Here is a 26,532-nt window from a genome sequence, read left to right as displayed (position 1 = left end):
TAAAGCATTTTATTGATGGTTAAATGATTTGATCATGATTAAAATAATTTTAAGGTTATGGAAACAATTGTTTTTTTCAGAGAGGGTGGGGGAGAGAGAGAGGGAGAGAATGAACAAAAGAAAGATTGTGAAAGATTGTGGCAAACAGTGCCTGTCAAGGTTCTAGTAGTTTCTGGACACATAAACTGAGATATCGTCATGGCCCCTAAGAGGCTTCAATCATAGATAAGTTTTAAAAGAGACATAGATGTCATAAATAGGGAACTCAGAGGCAAGTTAGCCAGCGTGCATGAAACATGTGAGAAACAGGAGTAGGAGAGAGAGGGTTTGCACATTTAGGGATAGGCAGAAAGGAAGTTCATGTAGAAGGCTAAAGGAAGTTGCAGTAAGACTTCGTGGAAGCCACAGGACATTTTCGGCACCACATAGTCAGCTGGGTCAAATATAGCCCAAAGTTAAGTAAGATAAGAGCAAAAATAGCTCGTATAGCCAAGTAGAGTAAGCAGCATCTGTGAGGCAGGAAAAGCCAGCCCTCAAGCAGACTGAGCCTTTAGTGAGATCTGAGACAGGAAGATAACAGGAAGATAATTAAGTTTCTCCAGAAGCTTAATTGTGAAGAAAAACTGAGCTGTGATAGGAAGAGCAACAAATCTGAGAGAGTGTATGGTTCAGGCACAGTAGCCACGCAAGTGGGCACAGCTAGATGGACAGATGTGTTGAGCAGGAAACAGGTGTGCTAAGAGGGAGACAGGTGTGCTGAAGGGGAGACAGGTGTGCTGAGGGGGAGACAGGTGTGCTGAGGGGGAGACAGGTGTGCTGAGGGGGGAGACAGGTGTGCTGAGGGGGAGACAGGTGTTCTAAGCAGGAGACAGGTGTGCTGAGGGGGAAACAGGTGTGAGGGTCTAGGACAGGTACGTTGGATAGGGAGAATCACAACAGGTGGGCAGAATCATGCCAGGTGGGAGGGGAGCCAGGAAGAAAAAAAGACTGTGGGGTTGATGGAAATGGTGGGCACCTGTAGGCGAGTTGGTTAGAAAAGTGTTCTTTCCATTGCAAGGTTAGAAGATGACATCATTATTGAGCTGTCAATCATCTGACTAGTTCCAAAGTAGTAAAGGTCAATGCCTTGCTCTCCATGTTGACATTTTACCTCAGAAGTACCATTAGGGTCTGCCCTTGGCTGTAAATAGAATTGGCAAATAATCTCCATATTGTTTGCTTTGTTAGTCACTCAATAGTTTCCAGAAGTCTCTCTTTCCTTGACCATGTGGTTCATAATGGATTATCAGAATAATCGACCTACTTGGTTGCAGATGAAGTGACTGGTATGTGTCATTGGGTCCAGAAGTTTTTGTTACTGTAAACATGGAGTATAAATAAGCCAGAAGAGTACTTCAAGTGATTAGCAGGCTTCCTTTTCTGTTTGGGAACGGTGACTGAGTCATCCACACTGGAATGAAAAGTCTTTGGAGGTGACCCATCTCAGGGCACCACATCCCCAGATCTGGAGTTCATTTCTATTGCTGACTTTAAACTCTCACTGATAGGTCTTGATATTCCCAGTGTTTTCCATGTATACATTGAGTTTTCCCAAGTACGTAAAAAATTAAACTGAGAAATCTATTGTCTTCCTCTTCCCCACCCCCTTCTTTTATACAGGAGGAGATTTCTGGTTTAATTTTCACTACAAATAATTATAAGATGAACCCCTGTTTGGAAGACTGGCCAAACATGCTCCTATACTAAGAGCACTGAGTATAACACTTGTTAAAAGTCAAGGCTGGCAGTGGAACAGGCTAATTGTGACTCACGAGTCGCTGGGGGACTCCAGCCACTCTTTCCTTATTCTTTCCCAAATAAGTTGACTGTCAGCCAGATTGCCACTCTTCCCTGAAGGGCAAGTTCCAATGGAGTTTTAGGAAGCATCACTTTGATATTCCAGATATTCCAAGAGGTCAGTGAGTCAAGGTCAGACATCTAAAGTTACATACTCCGAGAATTTTCTTAGGAAAGAAAGACGGCAAGGGTGAGAAGAGAAAGTCAAGTCAGTGGGGAGGATGAATCCAACACCGTGGGCGCCATTGTGAGCAGTGCTGCTCCAGCCTCCCAGAACACAGGCGGTCAGCAGCATGTCTGCACGGTGATCATTTCTCTTCCCAGCCACCCTGGCTGCCAATCTCCACTGCTCTGTGGTTCCCCAGAATGTTGACACTGCAGGCAATTATGTGGAAGTAAGGTCTGAAGCCACGTGAAATTATTTCCTCTGGCTCTTTTGACAGAACTGCATGAGATCTTCTTCCACACTTAGGTACTTGCCACTGGCCATCTCTGGCTGCAGTAGCAGACCTGGCCCTGGAGGGGGTAGGTCAGGTCGGGGAGGGGACACGGTGAAATACTCTTAGAGGGCTAAAGTTTGCCTTCCTTTGGACAGTCCCCATAGTTGTGTAGAGAACCACACATACCGGAGCCGGGAGTTCTGAGAAAATGAAACCAAGCAGATTGATGTGCTCTAAGGGCATCTGGCCTACACAGCAACCACCTGCTGGCTGAACTCTTGGTTCCGTTTTCTTGCTGACTAGACACCCTAGAGACAACTTAAGTGAGACCGGAGAGTAGTGACTTTCAGCCTTGCCACCCCCAAGCAAACACAGCTAGCTTTCTGTTTGCCGTGTGTGATCTGCCCTCCGGTGTGACTTATCAGCTCTTGGGCCATTTGTCTCCAAAAGAAAACAAATGGTGGAATGCGCTGCCCTGCATGCTAATCAAGGGGCTGAGCCAACCCACAGCTTAGGAGAAGGTTTGCCAAGGGGGAGAAGAATGATCTTCAGTTTCTGACCTCCTGGCACCGCGCGGTGTTTATCAGGAGGTGCATATGACTGGTTAAGACACACAGCCTGGCTGGAAGGAAACAGCTGCTACTGCCTGCTCCACACTTGGCAGCTAGACAGGCCAAGCGCTTGTGTGAGGAAGACAAAATTACCCCAGTAAGTAACCAGAGAGGTGTGTGTGTGTGTGTGTGTGTGTGTGTGTGTGTGTGTGTGTGTGTGTGTGACAAGTTACCAACTTTTTATTTCATGTTGATTTTGGTACCCTGTGACACTCTAGAAGGACATTTATTTGTACTTGTTAGTTTGTGTTTTTACTAATTTTTAAAGAATGTGTTCTTTGTAGCCACAGTGTTGCCTGACTTTGAGAATGAAATATTGGATCCCTGTCCAACAAAGAAATGAATTCCTAGGTATCCAGGATTTATTTTTAGGTTCATAGCCTGGATTTAAATCACAAAGTAATGAACTGGTAGATAGGAGCCAATAGCTGGAATTTTATTAACATTTTGCCACCAAAACGTGAAAACATAGTTGTTTAAAATATCTGGTGAGTTAATGCCATGGCTGACTTGGCCATTCCTAGTCAATTCTGAAAGAAAGGAAAAGAGGTTTACTTAACAGTGTGTACGAGTCTGTAAAGTGTACCTCTAAATCAACACTTCGATCCAACTTTGCATTGGGTTTTATGCATGCTTTCCGGTTCATTGAATGCTAAACTTTGTGCTTTCCTTCCATAAACCCACACTCTTGTGACTTTAAAGCTAACACTTATAATTGTCTTAGCTCCTCCTTATTTTAGTGGTTCTGTGGTCCTCTGGTTTGTTTTTGTTTTTGTTTTTCCTCGTTTATAAGGTGGGTTATAAACGTATTCTGTGACAGAGCTTGCTCTGCAGAGATCATCCAAGTGAGAAGAATGGTAGGGCTGAGCTGTTGTTCAGGGATCTTTCACCCAAGTGGAAGAAAGAGTAGGCAGAAAGAAACCTGATTGGTGATGTAGCTTCTAAAGGCGTCAGAACTCTGGATCAGAGCCACAATATATCAGACATGTTCCTCTTTCGAGTAATGTGGACAGTCCTGAGGGAAGAGAGGGGCTGCATTCATGTGGAGCCCCATGAGATGGTGTTTCACCTGAGGTGAGCCTAGGATACTCTTAAGTCCAGTTTCCCCAGGATGACTGATGGATTGTTCTCAGGGTTTAAATTATTCGATTTGCTTGCAACCTTTGCTTGAGGGCACACAAAGTCTTCTTCACCCATACCTCACCTTTTGTGTGTGAAGAGGGACTAAGAATTATGCAGGCTAGGCTGACACCAGAAGCTCTTCTCATTTTTTTTCCTTACGATGTGGAAGAATCTGCCGAATGTGGAGTGTCCAAGGAGAAAAAGAATTGCTCTAGTTCTTTGTTTATCTTCATGCCTTTTTGTGAGGTCCCGGAGCCAGCTGGTATCTTCCCAGTGACTTCCCTGTCTAGCCTGTAACTTCCTTGTCTCAGTTCAGAAGGCTGCTGCTGCCTGGGCATTCGTGAGAGCTCCTGTTTACTAGAGTTCACATTTTCCACAGGTTAACAGTGGGGAAACAGACAAACAAACAAAACTCTTCAGTGAAATTATATCTCCAGAACGATAGACCATCCCATAATAAAATGCAATGTCTATTGAAGTCTCAACTAAGGACTGTCCTCTGTTGAGACAACTGTATGATAACATATAGGGATAAGGTGGAGCTCAGTGGTACAGCACTTCCTATCTACCAAACACATCCAACTGCTGAGGTTTTGAAAACCCACCGATTTTGAACAAGTCAGACAGTGATAAGTCAACTTTTTTAAGTACAAGTCATTCAAAACTCATTAATTTTACATGCAAATAATATATACCATAATGTTGAAAAAGTTCAGATCTGGATATGACTTATACAATGTTGAGTTTAACACATGAATTATGGAGATGAGGAAATTGCAGTACATTTTGCTACTGTAGTGAATATATCCCAATGCAGAAACAAAATACCAAAGGCTTCTGTTGCTATTACAGGAGATCATTGAGAAAGACTAATAAGCATAGCGTATGATTATTATGCATTCCCAGTACCAAAGGGTGTGTACAGGTGTATATGCTTTGATAGAATATGTATGGTAATGCTATGTGCTGCCTACTCAGTCTTTTGCTCACGGTACCTTGACTTAACAACTGTATTATGTGAATGTGACAGAAATTCAGTGAGAACTGTGCTTTGAATCTTGATCTTGGGTCTTTGCCCAATCTGGCCATTGATTGGACCTTCCTTTCTTGACACGCTCGGTAACAGTGTGAGCTAGAGCTCTCATTTAGTCAGATGACCAGAAGAGCAAACAACTGGTACTCAACAGGACACCTTGTTGCCAAGTTGTGCTGTTTTCAATACTTAGCTGTTGAATTCAGTTTCAACTAATGGTAGCTTAAATTTAAGATAGGTTTATCAAAAGAGTACCCCGTTGCAGCTTAAGAATCATGCATATGTTCTGTATGTTGAAGAAACTGAGGCTCAGAAGGTGCTTGGGTATAAGCAGAAATGACACAGGGGTCAGGCTCTTGACCATATACATTTTTTAAAGGTGGGATTTGTATGTAAATCCTATCATTTAAGGGTCCCAGGAAATGCAATGTGAGTGTTCCCCATCCCAATACAATTAGATATACAATGTGTGTGTGTGTGTGTGTGTGTGTCTGTGTGTGTGTGTGTGTGTGCACATGCACGCCATAGCCTTCTAAACTCTCAACAAAAGGAAGGGCTAGTTTGCTCTGTGACAGTCCCAATCCAGACTGACTGATGGTGCACTTTTTCCTCTTTGAGAAACAGTTCACAATGAAGACTTTTGTGTTGGTAAATCCAGCACTAAGAGCTTGTTACTTATCTGGAATGCACAGCACAGTGTGCTTTATGGCTTTTCCATCATTTTTTCCCTGTAACTCCTGGTTTTGGGGTTTTATTTGGTTGTTGTGTTTGTTTGTTTGTTTGTTTGTTTTGGAGGATGGCCACTTCCCCCATGCTGAGCACCAAATACTGTCTTAGTACTGAAGAAACTCTTTTCAGACTTGTTTGTATGGTTCAACTTAGAAGGCTGGTTGTTCAAGTAAGTTGTCTATTTGCTTATTCATAAAACAGCGCAATCCTTCACTCTGCTTCCCAAAGAGCCACCCATTAAGTTGTCCAATATAGATACCAGTAAGACAGATATCACACCATCACCCAGTTGAAACAACTATTAAGTTAAAGTACCACGAGCCAAGGACTGACTCAATAGCAAACAGGTTTTCCATATGTAAAGAGATACACCTCCGCCCACCATTTGGTATGGTCAATGTGCAATAAACATCACACCTGTGCATGTGTGATCACTCTTATGTCTGTGTAGTTCAGCATAGAAAGGGTTCCATGTCAGGGGTATGGCAGGGAGTGGCGTAGGAGGAGTCTGATGACTGTTGCACATGTTTTGCTATGAGTCTTCTCATCTTATGGTTTGCTATGCACCTAGACACTGGCTGTCTCACTTGCCAGTTGTGAACCTGTGGTTTTTCTGGGTCATCAGTCAGGTAGAGCCTTCACAGAAAGCTACTTCTTGAATCTTTTTTTTTTTTTAATAAATTTCATCTGCCTCTCTCCATCCCTTCACTTGGCTAAATGTCAAAAGTGTAATGAGCAAAAAGACTGTGTGTAATATATAAGGAACAGGGGAATGGGAAAACCTTTCAGGCTATCAGGAAGAGCATTGAGTAAATAGCCATTACATGGATGACTTGAGAAAATTATAAATGGTTTTTTCCAAAGTCATCATGACCGGATTACATATTTTGAAGACCAATTTATTTATAGAAAAAAAGGGCAAAATTTGATCTTTAATTTTACTCACCCAATCCCTCCAAAAGTAAGCCCAAATCAATAGTACTTCTCGCTGTAGTCTTCTAAACTGGAACACTGAGAATTACCTTTAGTGAGAATTAGACTTGTCCTTTAGTGTCCTTAGGTGATAAGTTCCAGGACACCATGAACACCATGCATGATCATGTTCCCCTGTCCTCCCTGTTCTGTGGCATAGTGTTTTCATGTAACCTACACTGATCTTCCTGTGTGACTTAAATCATCTATGTCTCACTTGGGGATGTGACTTAAGATTGTTATTCTATATTCCTTAAGGAATAATGAAAAGGGCAAAAGGATTATAGGTGTTCAATACACATACAACTACTTTGAAAAAACATACTGTAAATACTTCACAGACATAAAACCTTGGGGATATGAAGGCTTCAATCTTTGATGGAAACTGCTTTTTTTCCCTCAAGGAAATGGCATAATTTAGTGAATGCTAGGCAGAGACACAAAGAATAGACTCAGAATTTTGACATCATTCTTAAGTCATACTGTGGAGCTGATATGAAACGATCTCAAATGCTTGATTTCTTGAATGTCTTACAATAGGGAATGGAAGGCTATGATGTAGAGCAAGTTTTGTCTGTCTTGGCAGATTGTATGCTTTGTAGACACCTTTTCCCAAAAGCTAACCCCATGGTCCCATCTTTCCCCTTTGTATCAGTTGTTCATTTACTTTCAAGTTAGCCATTGGGTTGTCATTACTACTTTATGATATCTAAAGTCTTGAGTGTTCTATTATTTCAGGTGGCCTTTGTCCTTTCAGAGTCTGTGGTAGGTAAAGTCACTGTGCTTTGGTCTTTGAATTCCTCTTTGGGGTTGAAACAGCAGAATGCCCTTTTACATGGGCATTCACTGTCACTAGGTACTCTCTTGCATTGCAACAGTCTCATGTATGGGGTGTAAGCAGCATCATTACCATTGTTTACAGAGAGGAGACTGAGAATGAGAAAATGTAAGTAAGTTGTCCACAGTCCTAGAAGAAGTACGTAGCAGAATTCTACACAGTGTAAATAATCTATTAACCATGAATCCCAGGAATGTCTCTGTTTATGCTGTCATCCAGGGGAAGACAGGGTTCAATTACGTTGTCAAAGTGCACTTTGAATTGTCTTTTGTACTGAAAGATGTCATAATTTGTCATTATCTTTTATTAGGCATTAGTTTATGACTAGTTTGTGGTATGCTGACTGATGAGTATTGTTGGTGGCATTAAATAAGTTTTATGGGCCATTGACTTGAGTAATAAGTCCTTCTTAGTCACAGACACAAAAATACTGGCTTTGGATGATATTTGTAGTGGAATTTAGCCATCATTTTCCTCTTTGATGTGGTTAGGTTGAAGTTCCATCAACAATGGCATGATGGAACATCATCGAGAAGGCCCACTTCTGAGATATAAAAAGTTAATAATATAATTAATTGGTTAAGTTTAAAAGAATTCAGCCTATTTGCCTGCATATATTCTTCTTGCCTCACCAAAGCATTGGCAATTCTGCTGGTTACAACACCCACACATCCAGAGAGCAAGAGTGAATTCCAACATGCTTATTATTTTTCTCCGTGTAGTGAGTTGCTCAGTATAAAGAGTCTTCGATTGATAGACTAATCAAGACTCTTTGCTGTTGGTTAGTTTTCTAATATGTTCATTGTTTCCTGGCTAACACCATTATCAATATGTTGGTATGATCATAAAAACAGCTGTATGTGATGTCTAGTGGTTATGAGTGCAGCTATCCATAGTAATATCAAGGGAAAATATAAATGCATGATGTTTTGCAATAAGAACCATTATAATAACCTTTGTAGTATGATTATTTAAGGCTACTTTCTTTGAACTAAAAAAAAGATCTTGAACTGACGCATAAACTGATCCAAAAGGTATTTTCCCCTTTACTGGCTATTGTAATAATGAGAATTTTCTGCACTTTCCAAGAGCAAAGAAGGGAACATTTTTAAAAGAAGAAAAGACAGTGAAGTGGTTGATTATAGTTCTATCATTATGGACTTCATTTCTGTCAGTGGAGTCCAAAGAAATCGTGATTGTGCCTACTGTAATAGAAGGATTTTATTCGCGTCTAGTTATTGATATGATTCAGGTAGCTGCAGCTATACTAATATCTTTTAAGCTTCTGTTTAATAGGATTGGTACTTTTATTTCCTGAAGGCTTCTTTATTTCCCAAATGTTGTCCCATCTTTTCCCTTAATCAGCTGAACTATCACTACTTCATGAGGTGCCACATTATTATGACATTGATTTGCTTTAAGATTATAAATACAGTCACAGTTTTAATTAAGAACATGTTCCTGTTACAACCTGGCAGAGAACTACGCATGGAAGGAAAATAACATGGGAAATTTATATCTCCTCCCAGAGCTTCCTTTTAGTTATTGCTTTCCTGCTGCTTAATTTTTTCAACCCCACAGACAAGTAACTGCATTAGAGAATGTGTAAGTGATTTTAATTGCACCTCCCCCCCCCCGGAGTCTTTGTAATGTGGCAGAGACCTACACAATTGGCCCAAGGGGATATTGATGATCTAGAAATCGACCTAGACACAGTCGCCAATCTACTGCAGTCAGCCTCCAAGCCTCCAAACAGACTCATTCTCTCCTCTGCTCTTAGGACATTTTCTTTCCATTCAACAATCCAAACTGCTTTGCACCAGGCTTCCTTGGTGTCTTCTGTGTAAATTAACCTTGGAAGGCACTTGAGAGAGTTGTGCCTAGAAATCTGCGCATGCAGGTCCCTGATGCAAAAATACTTTAGACTTGGAATTAAGGAGCTCGGGAGAAGTCTCTCCTTTCCCAGGCATTCTGTAGAAACTCTCACTGTAACCATGAAGGATGCTCCTTCTCCAATCTCAAGTTAATACAGACTCCTGGAGCTCCTAAGCACTCAAGAATTTTAAGTAGTTTTAAATTGAAGAACCAAGCACATCCATATTTGGTTCTGAGATACTCACATTGCAAGTTCGATTTGAATGAACACTGGAATTTGCTCAGGTCTCAGTTCTGCTTTCTCAAAGTAGAAAGTATTTCATGTATGCATGGAATGCCTGCCACTCAAAAATCATATGAGTTGGCAGGCCGTTTTAGAGATCACTACTTTCTGTGGCATGGGCAAGTGGCCAATCTGAAGGGTGGCTGAACAGGTTTCTCTGTGACCCACTTCTCTCCCCAAAGTCTTGATCTGGAGATGTCTCTGCCTCTGTGTTTCTTTTGTAGTATTTAAACTGTGCCTGCTGTAGGAAGGGCAAAGAAAATAACATTTGCTTTTACCTTGTTCAGAAAGTAGATAGCATTGTGGTGAGCAGTGTACTTTAAAAGAAGAAAACAAACTTCAGAAAAGTTGAGTGCCTTACATTTTAAAAGGCCAGCAGGGTGCGATTCTAGCTAGAAGCAATGCCCATGCATTTTTAACATAATGATGCTGTCTCTCATTCTGCCAAGGCTTAGAACGGATGCTGTCTATGGGATGGATGTCCATCGTGCAGTGGAGACTGCTGGCCTTGTCATGAAATTGATGTCGCATCATGACCAATACATTTGCCATTTCCATTAGCAGACTTTTACCCTGCAGAAAAACATTCTTAGTCTCTGTGGATTCACAACCACACCCCATGTCTCTTTTTAGTTCCTACCCTGAACATACTCATTCAGTGTTCATTACTGAACTATTCTCTCAACTGTAATCCTCTGTGCCTTGTACAGAGTGATCCTGTAGAATTCAGCCCCTGATGATGACAGGTAGAAAGAATGGTCACGACAATGGGCCTAGCAAATTCTCCAAAAGTGACTGAGAGCTGTATTTAAGTTTATAAGACAAGACAGCATTGGCACTGAGAGGGACAATCGTACTCACATAAAATGTCTCTGGGGACCATTATTACTGATAGCTAGCAGAGTCAAGCTGCGTCAGGAGCAGAATCAATGTAAGATATCTCTTGACGTGTGTGTGTGTGTGTGTGTGTGTGTGTGTGTGTGTGTGTGTGTGTGTTATATTTCTTCAACCTCTCTTTCAAAGTTCCAAAAACTTTGACTTAAGTTAGTGATGGTGATACTGAGTAAAATGTAAGAATTGAGGACCAATCTATCCAGCTGTAAAAATTAATGAAATACAGCATGCATAAAACATTCTTATCTTATCTTATCTTATCTTATCTTATCTTATAACTTATCATATAACTTATCTTGTCTATTATCTCTTGCCAACTTTATGGAAGACAGATAAATTTAGAAATTCGTGGATTCAGAAAGTCATTTGGACTATTACTCCCTAAATTTAGAGATATTAGTAAGTCTAAATTATTTAAAGACTTAATAAATACAGTCTAGTTTACAGATCCCCTCAAGCAGAAGTCTTCAAAAGGAAATTTTTTTAAAAAAAAAATCCAAAATGTCTTTTCATACAAGATGATTCATTTGGTATTTTTAAACATCAAACATGGATAATGGTGTGGACTTTCCCTCCATAGAATATTACCACCTTGTTCATTATGCATACATTTTAAAGTATTACAATATGCACATGGCAATGCCTGAGTATATGTCTATAAAGAAGAGTACTATGGCAGTCCAGGAAATGGTTTAACTCTATCAGGCCGAGCCAAGGGAGCATTCCTGGAGTTGGTGACCTTCGAGCCTGGAGGTAAAACAAATAGGCGAGCAACAACAACAATACACCGTTACTGTTGAGAAGAAAAGGAGGCTGTTTTGAAAAAGTTTATTCCAAGAATCACGTCAAACTTGGTTGAGCTGAATATTGTTGGAGGGCAGAGTGGAGAAGGACTTGAAGAGAGATGCTTTCAGATGGTCAAGATTCCAGTTTGCTTTGCTGAAGCATTGTAATATACTTGAGATTTATTTAAAACTTACAAAAGAACAAAATGTTTTTAGAAGATTGAAGTAGAAGGATCAGAAGTTCAAGGCCAACTTGAGCAACTTTGTAAGACCTTACCTCGAAGAGAATACAAAAACGACCACAAAACTCAGGTTTTGTTGTGGAATATTTGAACACATACAAAAGTAAATGACATGACATAAGGAATCCCTATGTCTTCATCAGAGAACTTTAAGGTATTTTATTTTTCGATGTTGTTTATATCTCTACTTATACTCTTCTCTTCCCATCATTAATCTTTACTTGGGTTGCCACCTCTGATAACCTAAGTTCAATCCCTGGAACCCACATGGTGGAAAGCAATAACTGACTCCCACAAGTTGCCCTCTGAGCTCCACATATGCACTGAGGTACACACACACACACACACACACACACACACACACTCACACACACACACACACTCATCACGTGTGCTGACAAAAACCATATACATAAACCAATATGTATGTATACATATATAAAAAGCAATACTTCTTTCTTCCTCGGTGCTGTCTGTGAGGTGGCTGCCATTTATTTTGAGGCATCATGGCTGCCCTTCGGCCTCTGGTGAAGCCCAAAATAGTCAAAAAGAGGACCAAGAAGTTCATCAGATGCCAGTCAGACGGATATGTGAAAATTAAGGGAAACAGGCGGACACCCAGAGGCATCGACAACAGGGTGTGGAGAAGATTCAAGGGCCAGGTCCTGATGCCCAACATTGGTTACGGGAGTAACAACCAAACCAAGCACGTGTTGCCTTGTGGTTTCCGGAAGTTTCTGGTGCACAATGTCAAGGAGCTGGAAGTGCTGCTGATGTGCAATAAATCTTACTCTGCTGAGATTGCTCACAATGTGTCCTCTAAGAACCGAAAAGCCATTGTAGAAAGAGCAGCACAGTTGGCCATCAGAGTCACCAATCCCAATGCTAGGCTATGCAGTGCAGAAAATGAATTGATGGCTTGTGTGCCTGTTTTGTGTTCAAATAAAACCATAAAAACTGCCACAAAAAGGCAATATCAATATATATATATATATATATTACAATATCAATATACATATATATGTAGATATTATGTAAAGCCAATATATGTGTGTATTGTATATGCATGTGTATGTGTATGTGTATGTGAATATACATATGTATATGCATGTATATCTTCATATGTACTTATATATGCATATAATTTATGTATATGTATTGGTTTATTGAGACAGGGTCTCTTTATAAAGCCCTGGCTGTCCTGGAACTCACTATGTACACCAGGCTGCTCTCAAACTCATAGAGATCCAGTTGCTTCTGCCTATGGGGTGCAGGACTTATCTGTTCTTATTTTCTCTAAAAGTAAGTTGCTGATTCCAGAAAGATCAAAAAAACCCACAGCTAGTTTTTTCTGGGTAGTTATTAAGAAAACCAACCAAACAAAAACCCTTGAAATGTTTGGAAAACCTGTAAAGGGCTCTGCACACCCCTACCCTCACAATGTAGGCAAAGGAAGAGTAGGACTGAAGAAAGAGGATTCTTTAGGGAGAAGATGCCATGCATTTAGGGAACCTGTGGTTGGGGGAGAGGCAGATGGAAGCCTACAAGCACAGGATCAGGGGCAGGCAGCAGTGCCATGCCTGCCTCTCTCCATCTCTAGCTCGATGAGTTAGTACTGGCAGAGTCGGTGTTTAGGCCACACAAAGAGGTCTTGCTCTAGTTCTGGCAATGCGGCTCTTCCTCGGTGCTTCATCTCACTGGGAAGAAGTCCTCTCAAGTTGTCTTCCAACCGTTACTGGGAATAATGGTGAGGCATTTGCTCCTGATTAATTCACTTGCTCTATCTTTGTTTTGAACATTACATTTACGTGCTCTGTGTGTGTGTGTGTGTGTGTGTGTGTGTGTGTGTGTGTGTGTGTGTGTTCACCACAGCACATGTGCGGAAGTCAGAGAGCAATTTGTAAAAGTCAGCTCTCTCCTTCCACCCTGCAGGTTCTAGGCATTACACTCAGGTCTCTAGGCTGACAGCAAGCTTGTCTATCCTCTGGGCCACCTGGACCCCCATCCTTCTTGAGATAGCTGTCCCTGCCTGAAGTGGGTAGAATTTAGAGACAGGAATGCAGCAAAGCGCATTTGTAGATAAGTTAATCCAAATTCTGACAGATCAGGGAGTCTCCCAATAGCTAGTGGCTTGTTGGTTCAATGTGAGAGGAGCAAATGGATAGACAGGGGGAGGACCCAAGCTTCAGAGCTGCAGAAGCAGTAGTCTGTGCTAGAACCTACTTTGAGCTCAGAGACAATCTCCAAAGCTCGCCCCACTTCAATCATTTAAAAACTTCCCAGGATGGCTTCAGCTTCAGAATGCACTAGCTAGAGACAGTGGATCTTTATTAAGCCCACTCCCCTTCACTTTAGATTGCTGGATAAAACACTTTCTTTAATCAGGAAAGATAACCAGGTCAGGTTAACCTTTGCAAAATCAAAGAGCTAAATTTCTTTGATGTCAGACCAGTGAACATACGTTCCATGACCCTTACTTACCAAATAGCTCAGTCATCCCTCATTATCCAAATGATAAATGGACAACTTCAAGGTAGAAAATCCACACTTCTGTGACTAGGTGCTTTACTTCAAAATTAGCCTTCTTTGGTATGCATTTTGTATCTCAGAGGCACTCTTACTACCCCACCCCCACCCTATGCAAATCTGGGTTCTAAAAGCTTACAACAGTGGGATATTTTTCTTTCAGTCACTATACTCAGTGCTTAAACATGGGCCAATCATTATCATTTTGTCCATAGGGATATTCTTTTAGAATAGGGTTGCTAACCTCTTAACTAAGGAAGAATTGCCCTTGGAAAGTGGAAAGGCACCTCGTTTCTCCATTACTGCACTCTCCTGAATTAGAGGTTTAGTTTCTAGGGCCAACATCAAAACACTGTCAAAAAACTTAAATGAACAGGAAGATGAAACTGGGTGGTGAGTTCAATCCTGCAGCTGCCTTGTCCTTTCTGGTTTCTCTTCTTAGAGTAATAAACAGCAACAAAGGAAGAATATCAGCTAAGCCTCTCCAGTCAGCAATTACGTGTGACTCTGTTTTATTTATGTGCTATAAATGACACACAGGAAACTATCCTGAAAAGCCCCTAGTGGGGAGCGTGACTTCCTAGAGCCTGCATGGAGAAGTCAGATATCCCTAGCTGTAGTTAACAAGTCCAGAGAGAGCAACAGGAAGAGGAAGCTGACGGAGTAGAACACTATACTCTATATCGTGTGTAGAACTGAAGATGTTTGCCTCTAAGCACAAGGAGGTATGGTTTTTAAAGGTAGCTCAAGTCAATGGATATTGCTTTATCTTAATCTTCCTAGACTATACCTGTGGAAATGTCAAGAGGCGTCAACCCAAGTGATTCACTAGTGACTACCGTTGTAGCGAGAACTTGTTGGCAGATGTACATGCCTGTGGTGGAAGCACGCATGTACAGGTGCAGATGAGTGTGCTCATGTGTATGCAAAGGCCAGAGGTTGATGTCGGGTGTTTTTCTCCACTGGTCTCCATTTCGTTTACTAAGGTGTAGTCTCCCACAGAATCAGGAGCTGATCTAGTTTCCCAGATTACCCCAGGTATCTCTTACCTCTGTCTCTCCAGTACTGTAATTACAGGCGAGCTGCCATGTGGGTGCTAGGGATCCGAATTTTAGGATTTATGTTTGCGTGCCAACTGCTTTATCTACTGAACTCTCTCTTCAGTCTGTGACTAAGAAAGAAAAACCACAGAAATAGGAGGGAATTGCAAACCTTGTGGTAATATAGACATATAAGGATACCATGAATGCAAACTATAGGGCTGGAGAGATGGCTCAGTGGTTAAGAGCACTGACTGCTCTTCCAGAGGTCCTGAGTTCAAATCCCAGCAACCACATGGTGGCTCACAACCATCTGTAATGGGCACTTGATGTCCTCTTCTGGTGTGACTGAAGACAGCCACGGTGTACCCACATACATGAAATAAATAAATCTTAAAAAGGATACTATGAGTGCAAATAAATAATACCTTGTTGGCCTAGTGGTTCTCAGCAAACAAAGCAGAAGTCTCCAAGCCTGCTTTGTGCCCAGGAGAAGATGACATTTGTCTTAGTTTGACCCTCCCTTTTAGCAAGCAGGAGGGGAAGCTTGAGTAAGCAGTCATGACCTTGTCTTCCTCCTCATCTAATCTACACATAGGACCATTCTTAAGCTCCTTATCCTGAAAGGTCCTCCCTAGTTTCGAATCTGGGACGTTAGAGGCCCATTCAGTAAGTCTGAAGTTGGGACTGGTAAAGGAAATGTCAAAAGCAAACAGGTACCAGGTTCCCTTCCTAAAACTACCAAAGAAGGAAAGGCACATTTATTGAATGATAAGTGACTTGGTCTCAGCCTCAGGGGACACCAGAGGGTAGTGAAGATCCAGGAAGCCTGGGAGGCACTTGCTGGCTAGCAAAGGTCGACTACACAGACCTGGATTTTCCTACAAGAATACAAAAAATTAGATGGTAATGTGGAGGTTGGGGTTGCATATCATTTTACAAATAGCTAAAAAAATTGGAAAATTTTAATGCTGGCAGGAGCAACAAATAGAACGATGGGATGCATTGTTCCAAAAGACCTCCATGTTGCAGTCTGTGAAGAGACTTTCAGTTTATTATCTGTCCGTCAGTAAAGAGGTTTTCTCAGATAAGGGGGGAAATGTGCAAAGAGAAAGGTGTTTGCGGTCAGTATCTGTGATGTCTCTACGGGCTCTGTGTTCCCGCACCTCACCTCTGTCACATTAGAGACAGACTTTGGGGTGATGACATAAAGCGGGGTTGTGGTTTTGAACCTGTGAGCTCTTACCATCCACATAGACCTCAGTTTAAAAACCTGGTGGAATGATTCAGATATGGCCTGAGTTACACCCAAGGTGCAGAAGCTTAGAAATGTCTAGATGACAGAAGAGATTTTTCTAGATTAAAAACAAAAGTAGGTGATTGGCTTTTCTTCGCATTTTATTAAAGTGGCCTTCCCCAAGCCAAGCATTAAATTTTAGGAAATAAAGTATCAAGATAAAAAATAGCCTCACTGGGCATTGTGACACGTGGGTGCATTTGCCAACACACTCAAGAGGGGGGTTGAAGCAGGAAGGTTTCAAAAAGAAGAGAAGAGAAGAGAAAAAAAGAAACCAAAAATGACAATGCATTTATTTGCAATGCATACAACCAGTACATGTCGGGTTTCAAGTATTTCTTGATTTTCCTATGTAGAGACAATTCCAGATATTTTTGGTATTTTTCCTAGTCATTGAGCCTTCTTAGGGTAGTTCTCGTTCTCTCTCTCTCTCTGTCTCTCTCTGTCTGTCTCTGTCTCTGTCTCTGTCTCTGTCTCTCTCTCTCTCTCTCTCTCTCTCTCTCTGTGTGTGTGTGTGTGTGTGTGTGTGTGTGTGTGTGTGTGTTCCTGTGTATTACCGTGGGCATGCACATGTCATATCGCACGTGCAGGTCACAGCACAACCTCAGGTGACCGTTTCTTGCCTTCTTCTTTGTTTGGACCTTCTGTTTGCAGCCGTGCACCCCAGGCGAGGTAGCCTATGCTATGCACTGCCTGGATCCTCCTGTCTCTGCCTCTTATCTCACAGTAGGAACAACGGGGGCACTTGTTACCACCCCTGGCTTATGTGGATTCTGGGCATCCAAACTCAGGTCCTCACACGTATGTGGCATGTACTCCGCCCTCTGAGCCACCTCCTCAGCCCTGCATTTTTTTTCTGGAACAATAAAAGAGTGTAGTACCAGACTAATGAGATGTTTCAACATTGTAGCTGGTATTTTTCAGTTATATGTAACATGTTGAAGTTAGTAGTGAGGAATTATCTTTTTAGCTAAATTTCTGGTGGATACTGAATGTTTGTGTGATTAGTAAGAATATAATTAGATAAGATTAGCTAAGTAATAAGATCAATACATATGTTCTCTTTCTTCCTTTTTTTTTTGAGACAGAGTTTCTTTGTGTAACCCTGGCTATCTGGTAACTCTATGTAGACCAGGCTGACCGTGAACTCACAGAGATCTACCTGCTTCTGCCTCTGGAGTGCTGGGATTAAAAGCATGTGCTACTAGACTTAGAGTACACGCTCTGTTTCCTGGGCTATAAATTAGAAGCTAATACTGAAAAGGGGCTGCCATAAATGAGATGATGCGGTAAGAGTCAACTGGCAATGGTCAGCCATTGTGGGAACTTGTAAAATCCCCACAGATTACCGCAGAAGCTGTTGTGCTCTGGTTCTAAATTTGCTACCAGCTTGGTTTCAGTTACTATTTTAACTCTTCAACATCCTTATTGTGACCAGCAGATCCATTCACGAGACTTTTAGTGAAGACAGTTCCTTGTATTGTCCACCCTCAGGCATGGTTTTAGGGATGTTAATAACTGGCAAGCATTTCCCCTGGAATCTGATCGTGAACTTTGATCGAAAAAGATGGAGAATTTCATGTAGTAAAAGAAGGTTAGAGGAGATCGGGAAATGGGCAGAATAGATGGGCGAGGCGGGTCATAAAAGGGGAATTAATGAATGGGAATTTACTCAAGTGTGTGCACATTCCATCCCTAGTGCTAGACACTTTCTGCTTGTCTTTCCTCTCTATTGGAGCCCAGTGGATCTTTGTAAATGATCACAGGACACACTTCTGAGTAGGACTCTCAAATACTACAGTCTTGTTCTTCTAGGGAAACAGCCAGTCAGCAATATAAATCACACAAAGCTTAAAGGAAATCAGTTCACAGAGTGCCTACATCTGTCTCTGTCTGGAAGCTTCTGGGGAGCATTGTTAAAAAGTGTGAATGTGAATTCCCAATTAAAACATGTTAGGGATAGTGCACATGTAAAATCTTCGCTCTAAGATTTTTTCCATGCATACAAACCCTTCCATAAATAGCCCTTTATCCCAGGTCTACCCTTTACCTCAGCTTTAGCCCGTACCTCAGGTCTACCCCTTACCTCATCTCTACCCCATGCCTCAGGTCCACTCTCTACCTCAGCTCTACCCCGTGCCCCAGGTCCATCCCTTACCTCAGCTCTACCCCATACCCCAGATCTACCCCTTACTTCAGACCTAGTGTTTTGTTTCAGGTTTTTGTTTTTGTTTTTGTTTTTGTTTTTTTTAAGCTGGGGACCGAACCCAGGGCTTTGCACTTGCTAGGCAAGCGCTCTACCACTGAGCTAAACCCCCAACCCCAGACCTAGTGTTTTGAATATGTGTGACCCCCATCCCCACCCCCACAGACTCTTGTTTTTGAATGTTTGGCCTATAGGGAATGACATTGTGAGGAGGTGTGGCCTTGCTGGAGGAAGTCCGTCACTGTGGGGTGGGTTTTGAGGTCTCCTATGCTGCCCATTGTGGAATTCTAGTCTCCTCCTGGCTGCCTGCAGAAGGCAGTCGCCTTCTGCTCCCTTTGCATCAAGATATAGAACTCATGGCTCTTCTAGTACTATGTCTGCCTGGATGCTGCCATGTTTTCTGCCATGATGATAATGGACTGAACCTCTGAACCTGTAAGCCAGCCCCAACTGAAATGTTGTCCCTTAAAAGAGTTGCCTTGGTCATGGTGCCTCTTCACAGCAATGGAAACCCTAAGACAACCCCTTCCCCCAGATCCATCCCTTCCCTCAGGTCCACTGAAGCCCTGTCCTTGCTCCTCCGAAAATGAGCTTCTTTTTCACCACCCCTGTGTTCTGCCCACTGTCATTTACAGTGCTGTTCCACCCCCCCCCATGGCATGTTTTAACCTGGCAGTAACATACAAACATTTCAGCAATTATCCAGCTCCCTGAAGCTTCCAGACAGACGTTGGCACTCTGAGAAACCAACTTCCTCTCTGTTTTGTACGATTTATATTGCTGACCGGATCTGTTTCCCTCAGGAAACAAGGTTGTAGTTTTTGAGAACCCCCTCCTCAATCCAGACATGTGTCTGATGTCTTTATGTGGTTATTTTTCTCTTCCAATATGACTTTTAAATGTCTGACTTATTTCTCCTTCCCATTTCTCACTCTCCTCTGTTGGTTATTTCATAGACAATCTAGCTTCCTTTCCTTCTATCCTTCTCTGTATCTCTAGATTACAAGTCACCACTGGATTCCTGGCTCTAGAAAGCACATTGTTTTGAAAGCTAATCTTACCAACCCACACCATCAACCTGTAAACCAGTGGTTCTCAGCCTATGGATGGTAAGCCTCTTAGGGGTCAAATATCAGATACCTCGCATATCGAATGTTTACATTACAATTTATAACCGTAGTAAAATTACGGTTTGGAAGTAGCAATGAAATAACTTTCTGGTTGGATGTCACCACAACATGAGGAACTGTATTAAAGGGTGGCAGCATTAGGAAGGTTGAGAACTACTGCTCTAAATGCTTGAGAAATCCCAAAGTTTTTTACAGTAAGTTGACAGTTTCCTTCTCTATGAACCCACAGAGATCTACCTGCTTCAGCTTCCTGGTCTCCCCTATGTACATATGTTGCATCCTAATAGTGTCTTAATGGGAAACTACATTCTACATTATAGAAAACTACTTTGCAAATGTAGCCGGGAATGGGACTTCATTTTAGAACCACACTCTCTTCTGTTCTGGTGAGGAAGGTGGAGGGACTCCCTTCCTGTTGGGTAACTTTAGCGAACTTTACAGAATTTACATGAGACCGATGATAGATACCATGGAAGGTTCTAGTAACTTATGCTTTCTTTTCCATAGGGAGGTGCTGTGATTTCCGGAGCAAGGGAGTTGGTTGGGATATCACATGTGAGGATGAGCAGTGTCACAACTTCTTCGGACTTTTTATTTCTTTTAGAAAAAGAGAAGACAGAGAAATCCTGTCTTGAGAAGGAAAGAAAGAAAGAAAGAAAGAAAGAAAGAGAGAGAGAGAGAGAAAGAGAGAGAGAAAGAAAGAGAGAGAGAAAGAGAAAAAGGAAGAGAGAAAGAAAGGAAGAGGAAAATGAATATTTGTGGTAGGACAAACATCTGAAATAAAAAAAGAGAACAATAGTGTCTTTGTGGAAACCCTCCAGTTGGATGCTTCAAGCTGTCTAAATGTAACTAAAAGCAAAGAGAGAATTTGAAAGACACTGTATTTTTGGAGGGAGCATGTTTGGCTTTTAGTCAGTTCCAATAAAAAGTCTAGCTCCAAATCCCTAATTCAGAAGCAATTTAAACTGAGATTTTTGCCATCTCACAAGAGTACCATTGACACGCAGATTTCTAAATAGGAACAAATGTTTTCACTTACATGTTACCGTAGCACAGTTACAGTTGGAGAAGGAAAGTAATCCGCATTCCAGATTTTGGGGGTTTATTATCTGTGCACATGAAACTAGCATCAAAAGGATGGGACAAATTAATCTTTTAACACTTATCACTGTAAGGATAAAATAGCTGAGGTCATAGAATCAGTAATAATAAAGCACTCCATGACCCCATGTGCTATTCAAGTTTTAATTTAATTTTAGTTTTTGCACATGAGTGCTTTGCCTACTATGTATGCTTGTGCACCACATGCATGCCTGGTGCCAATGGGGACCAAAAGAGGGCATCAGATAGATGACCTGGAGCTGGAGTTTGTTGGGACTCACTGTCTAGGTACCGAGAATTGAACCCAAGTCCTCTGTAAGGGCAGATAGCACTCTTAAGCACCGAGCCATCTCTCTATCCCCTCTTCTTTTTTTGATTCAGTATTTAGGTTAGCATGTAACTGATGGGTTTCATCATAGCATCTTCTTACACATGCGTCATTGTACTTTGTTTGCTCCCGTGTGCCCTATCCCACTCTGCCTGGTTCCCTCTTTCCCAATCGCTTTCTGGTTTGTGTAACTATCACATACATTCCATTACTCTTCCTGTTTTCCCTCCAAAACAAGGTATCTTCCTATCTCTCATGATTGTCTTCCTAATTTTAGGACCTGTTCCTCTTATTTTTATTTTTATTTGTTTACAGTTCTGCAACTTTGTTTGACATTCAGCAGTTTAATTCTCATCCACATTCGCCATTTATAGTTTTTGAGTGCGGTAACAAGAGTGGAAATTACCAATGTGAGTTTCTTTGGCGACTCCTCATCCTCATTACATTTTCTGGACAAACATATTTGGATGCGATATGAAACATTCCTCACTCTTTGGGCCCAGACAGCTTTATTGAGCCTTAAGTCAGTGTGCACATCTGGAGTCCCCATCTCCTTTGTGGCAAATTTGCAGATTTCTTTGAGTGCCAGAGGGGCATGCTTCTTGGAGCGCACCTAGATGTGTTTGTGAATATTGACGGTGTATTTTTGGATCACCCCCTCGTTGATAGCAGAACAGCCCTTCTTCTTGCCATCCTTCTTTGTGGGAGCAACTCTGCTGAGCCCAAGTTGGAAAGGACCCTCTGGTTTTTTTTTTAATATTTTCATTTATTTATACAATTTTGCTGTGTTTGAGATTGAAATCTAGCTACATTGCCCAGGTTCATCTCAAACTCCTAGACCTAAGCCAGCCTCCTGCATACTACCACGACTCCCGGCTTGTTTTGTGCCTTTTTCAAAATTCAAAGACTGAGGCAGACGTGGTGGAGTGTGCCTATAATCTGAGAATTGGGAGTCTGAAGTAGGAGAGTCATGAGTTCTAGAGAAGCCTGCTTTACACAGAAGGTTCAAAGTCAGCTTGTACATACTGAGACCCAGTCTCAGAAAACCAATTTAAAAAAATCAGTTATTTAATTAAATCGAAGGCCTTAGCGATCTATGTGACCCAGTGGTGAAGCAGATGCCTAGAAAGTGTGAGGCCCTGAGTTGAGGATGAGATGGGAGAACGGGAGAAACCAGCAAGGGATCACTCAGAATTCATCTCACAAAGAGTTCGTCATGTTTTAGTATAAATTAAGTAAGGAGATTTTAGCTGCTCTTCTTTACTTCTGGAGTGCTGGGGAGGGACAGGGCCTCCAGCATGGATTTTTTTGGGAGGTGAAGGTTTGGGATAAGGCACTCAGAACAGTTACTGCCACAGAAAACATTAAAAATGGTCTCTTCTCTGTGTTCTCCTCTTCCTTCTCCACCTCTTCCTCCCTTCCTCCTTCACCACTACCACCATCAAATTCCCTCTGAAATAAGTGGAACAGTCAAAGAAATGCAGGAATGTGATGACCCTTTCAAGTGTCCTTCTAAAGTGTTAGGACCACCCACAGAATTACTGTGAGACAAGATTGGCATGTTGAGGTGAAAACAAGGATTATATATGTATATGATATTATATATGTATTATATATGTATATAGTTTTATTCATATATATTTCCAAAGTCTCAAGTCTTTATTTCTGGGGTAAAACATTTCCTAGCTGCTAGCCTCAATTTTGAATGTTATTTTCAGTTGGATTATGGGCATGATCCTTGGGTGTGGATAAATGATCTGGATGTCATCCCCCCCCAAGTGTCTACAGCACGTGTTTATGTATGGCTTTGTTTTATGCTCAGTTCCTTCCAAATGCCAGGAAAGTACCCTTTAGTTGGACTTTGGTGTTTCATGGTTTATTGCTAGAGCGTCCCCTGAACTTTCTTATTCAACTTGCACGAGTTAGCACTAAATATGATCGTTTGACCACTAATGTTAAATGCCAGCAACTTAAGAAAAAAACACAACAGCTGAACTTTGCTATTTTATGGTTACCCCCATCCCTGCCCCAAATGCAGCTGAGTCTTGTGAGTGAGATGAGCTCTGAGCTGCTCCTGTTTGGTACTTGGTACCAGCATTCCCCTGCATTGCCAAGCCTGTTGCAACAATGAAGCTCATTCATCTACAGATAACACAGCCAGTGATACACGCTTAGGAGTCAGCACAGTGAGCACATGTTTTCAACTGTGTCTAGAAATGGATTTAGCAGGCTAAAAGGTTTACAGATCATCGAGGGGGTAAATTTTGGAGTCAGACCTGGACTTTGGAAATTAGGAATAATATGCTATTGGACAATCGGTTCAGCCTCTTTAGGCCTCTGCATCCTTATTTATGCAGTAAAGAGAATAATACTTAGCTTTTTGAATTTTATTAAAGTAGATATAACAAGCTTGCATGATATATTGCCAGCAGTAAGTGATATTTCTAAAAGCTATTATTGCTTTGGTTTTTTAATTCAGGACAAAATATCCCATGAAAATTAGTTAATATCTTATTAATTTAGTAAAATATTTTAGAAGGAAATGAGAAATGAACAGATAGGACATAGCTTAAGGCCCAGGGAAATGTTATTAAATTTTTCTGGCAAGAATGGAAACTAGCTTTAGAGTTGGAGAATACACTGTTTTCTATAGCTATCCCTGTTGTCATGGTTAAATGACCTTTGGGCTAAAGCTTAGCCATCCATAAGTGTGGGGATTTTAATCTTCATGCCATCTACTGTGGCCCACGTGCAATGATTTACCCTCGCTGTAAGCACAGGGCCAATTCCTTATGTTCAAACTATTCCAGTAGGTCTGTGACCCACCCTGCTTTGACAGAGATAAGAACTAAACAGATGAGCATGCTGGGAAGAGCGACTGATGGGAGGAGACAGGGTAGAAGGAGAAAGCCAAAGAACCAAGGGATGGACTTGAAAGCACCAGGGTGAAAATCTAGAGTAACAAGACCCATGAAAAGGCCAAAGAAAACTCTAAACTCTAACTAGAAAGTGTGGACTGGGAAGAGAATAGCAATGCCAGTTTGAAGTTTTTATTTATTTTAAATCTTTTGAAAGACAACAGGTAATGAAGGTACTAGGGGGTGTAATGGAAGCCAGAGGTGTGGGAAGAGGGCTATTTGGGAAGGTAACTAAGTGCAGGTAGCTAAGATTGTAGTTGCCAGAAGAAATTGCCTGAATCAGTTCACATGGTAAGAGAGAAATAACGTCTCTATTATTATCTCTGTTGATTTTCCTTTGGAGCGTCATGTCCTTTTCGCCCAGTCAGTCAGGGAGAGGGGAAACATTAGCTAGGACCTCTGGCAGCCCTGCCTTCTGTCTGTGACTTAACCTTGCAGAAAGAGTGTGACAGTATCAGAGCAGCAGGAAGCTAGAACCTTTTGATCAGAATTAATTTTGTTCATATTAAGTAGTTCTAGAAAGTTCAAAATAACTCCAGAGGCATCACACAGGTGGAAGCTACAATAGCATGAAGGACAAAGAATACTGAATGTCATTGCACTCACCAAGTCTCTGCCCTGGGTGGGAGTTTTGGTGTCTTCTTCTTAGTGTCTCAAGGATTCTGTTGATAAATCTCAGATCGTTATCTATCATAGCCACACAAGAGCTCCCTTACTATTTAGCCATCAGAGTGAAAATTCTGTCTACCTCCTTTTTTCCCATGGCTGCAGCAAACAAGGTAGCCTTCACTTCCCTAAGTCCAATCCTTCCGCCAATGCCTGCATCCATCCCCCCTGTCCTTTCAGGAGCATTGTGTGAATTAACTTCTTACTGACTTAACACTTTCAACTCCTCCCCGTTAACTTTTAGCACTTAATCTTTGAGTCCCAACTTGGAGTCTCTGACAGTTATTCAGATACAGCTTAAAGTTTCCGAGAGTGTTGTACACATTGCTAAGTCTACATGGTTGAAATGAATGCATCATTTTTCTCAATGAACTTTCCTGTTCATTGAGGAATGAACTCAATGAAAGTTCCTTGAGCATGGGACTGCCACTATAACACAGCCCAATATCTAGGTAGAAATGCTGGCATTTTCTTAAATTCTGTAAATTCCCCATGATCAATTGAATCTCTTATTGGATCTATTTTCAATATACAGTCTGCAATCAACCTATTTTTGTCCATCTTTGGGTTAAAACAGCATCATCTCTTGCTTGGGTGGTTATAAATGGCTACTACGTATCCCCCCTCCTTTGTTGTTGTTGTTTAGACAGCAAAGTGCTTGAAATTTTTTGAACGTTTGGGATCAATTCTTGGAAACTCTCAAATGAATGCTTCCTAGAGATAAATATACAACTGAAGTAGAATTTTGTTTTTGTTTTTGTTTTTGTTTTTTTTTCTTTTTTGGTTCTTTTGTTCGGAGCTGGGGACTGAACCCAGGACCTTGCGCTTCCTAGGCAAGCGCTCTACCACTGAGCTAAATCCCCAACCCCTGAAGTAGAATTTTAAACTATGTGCTTAGAACTTAAAAAAAACCACATGAGTTGTTTTAAGGCAAGTTTTTTTTTTAATTAAGTTCTATTTATTATTTTTCTGGGGCCCACACACTTCAGCTTTGTATGGAGATCAAAGAACAATTTTGGGGAGCCAGTTCACTCTCTCAATTTTTACCTAGATCTAGAGGGTTAAACCTAGATCACCAGCCTTTCACAGAAAACGCTTTAACCATCTGGGCCTTTTCTCTGCCAACAGATCGTTACTTTGAATATGTTCCCCTCTTATTCGATTTTAAGGTTGACGTTCACACTAAATTTCCAACACCACATAGACCTTAGGGAATAACATTGGGCATCTTCAGCCCCAGACAGACTCTTTAGGGTACTATTTATTAACTTTAGCTTCTTTTCTGCCATTGTCTTCAGGTTTTCCAGAGCCCTTATCATTTGAGTTGAATGAACCAGTTCTTCAGTCTGCTTCCCCCATGACCTTCCCAGGGATGACAACTGCCCTTGTCATCTTTTCAGACCTGGATCTCTATCAATATGAAAATATATTGTAAGTGCTTTTTAAAATAATCAATTATGATCACACAAGAAACAACCTTGAATATGCCCAGCAAACGGAAAGAAGCACACCTGACATTAATGAGAGCTATAGTTTGCATAAGATTATAGGTATCACCTTCCCTCACTGTCCATTTTCAAGCATACATGCCCTTGTTTTTACGTGGCAGAGTCTTTGTTTTTGAAAAGGCCTTTGTAGACACAATAAGGCCCACGGGAAT

General features: G+C 41.4%; 2 protein-coding genes across 2 annotated transcripts in view; both read left to right on the top strand.

Annotated features, from left to right (window-relative positions):
- The first annotated feature begins 2,885 nt into the window (after window positions 1-2,885).
- The window catches only part of Rasgrp3 (RAS guanyl releasing protein 3), a 61,592-nt gene continuing 37,945 nt past the window's right edge, over window positions 2,886-26,532 (top strand). Inside the window, exon 1 of the mRNA XM_032908908.1 lies at window positions 2,886-2,984. The gene's annotated coding sequence lies outside the window, so the exon portion shown is untranslated. The remainder of the gene's footprint in view (window positions 2,985-26,532) is intronic.
- On the top strand, window positions 12,151-26,307 carry LOC116905620 (60S ribosomal protein L32-like). The gene is made up of 2 exons (XM_032908605.1): window positions 12,151-12,581; window positions 26,171-26,307. Exons 1-2 carry the CDS (start codon window positions 12,167-12,169, stop codon window positions 26,305-26,307), a joined length of 552 nt encoding a protein of 183 aa, XP_032764496.1. The 5' UTR covers window positions 12,151-12,166.

This window comes from Rattus rattus, chromosome 7 (assembly GCF_011064425.1).
Source record: "Rattus rattus isolate New Zealand chromosome 7, Rrattus_CSIRO_v1, whole genome shotgun sequence".
NCBI lineage: Eukaryota > Metazoa > Chordata > Mammalia > Rodentia > Muridae > Rattus > Rattus rattus.
The sequence above is the reverse complement of the archived record's forward strand: the minus strand, read 5'-3'. Positions and strand labels throughout refer to the sequence as shown.

What these genes read in the sequence shown, in the direction of transcription:
- LOC116905620 (XM_032908605.1), top strand. Translation starts at nt 12,167, where the DNA reads ATGGCTGCCCTTCGGCCTCTGGTGAAGCCCAAAATAGTCAAAAAGAGG. An exon ending in AGAAAATGAATTGATGGCTT is followed by an intron (nt 12,582 to 26,170) that starts GTGTGCCTGTTT and finishes CATTGTCTTCAG; the next exon opens with GTTTTCCAGAGCCCTTATCA.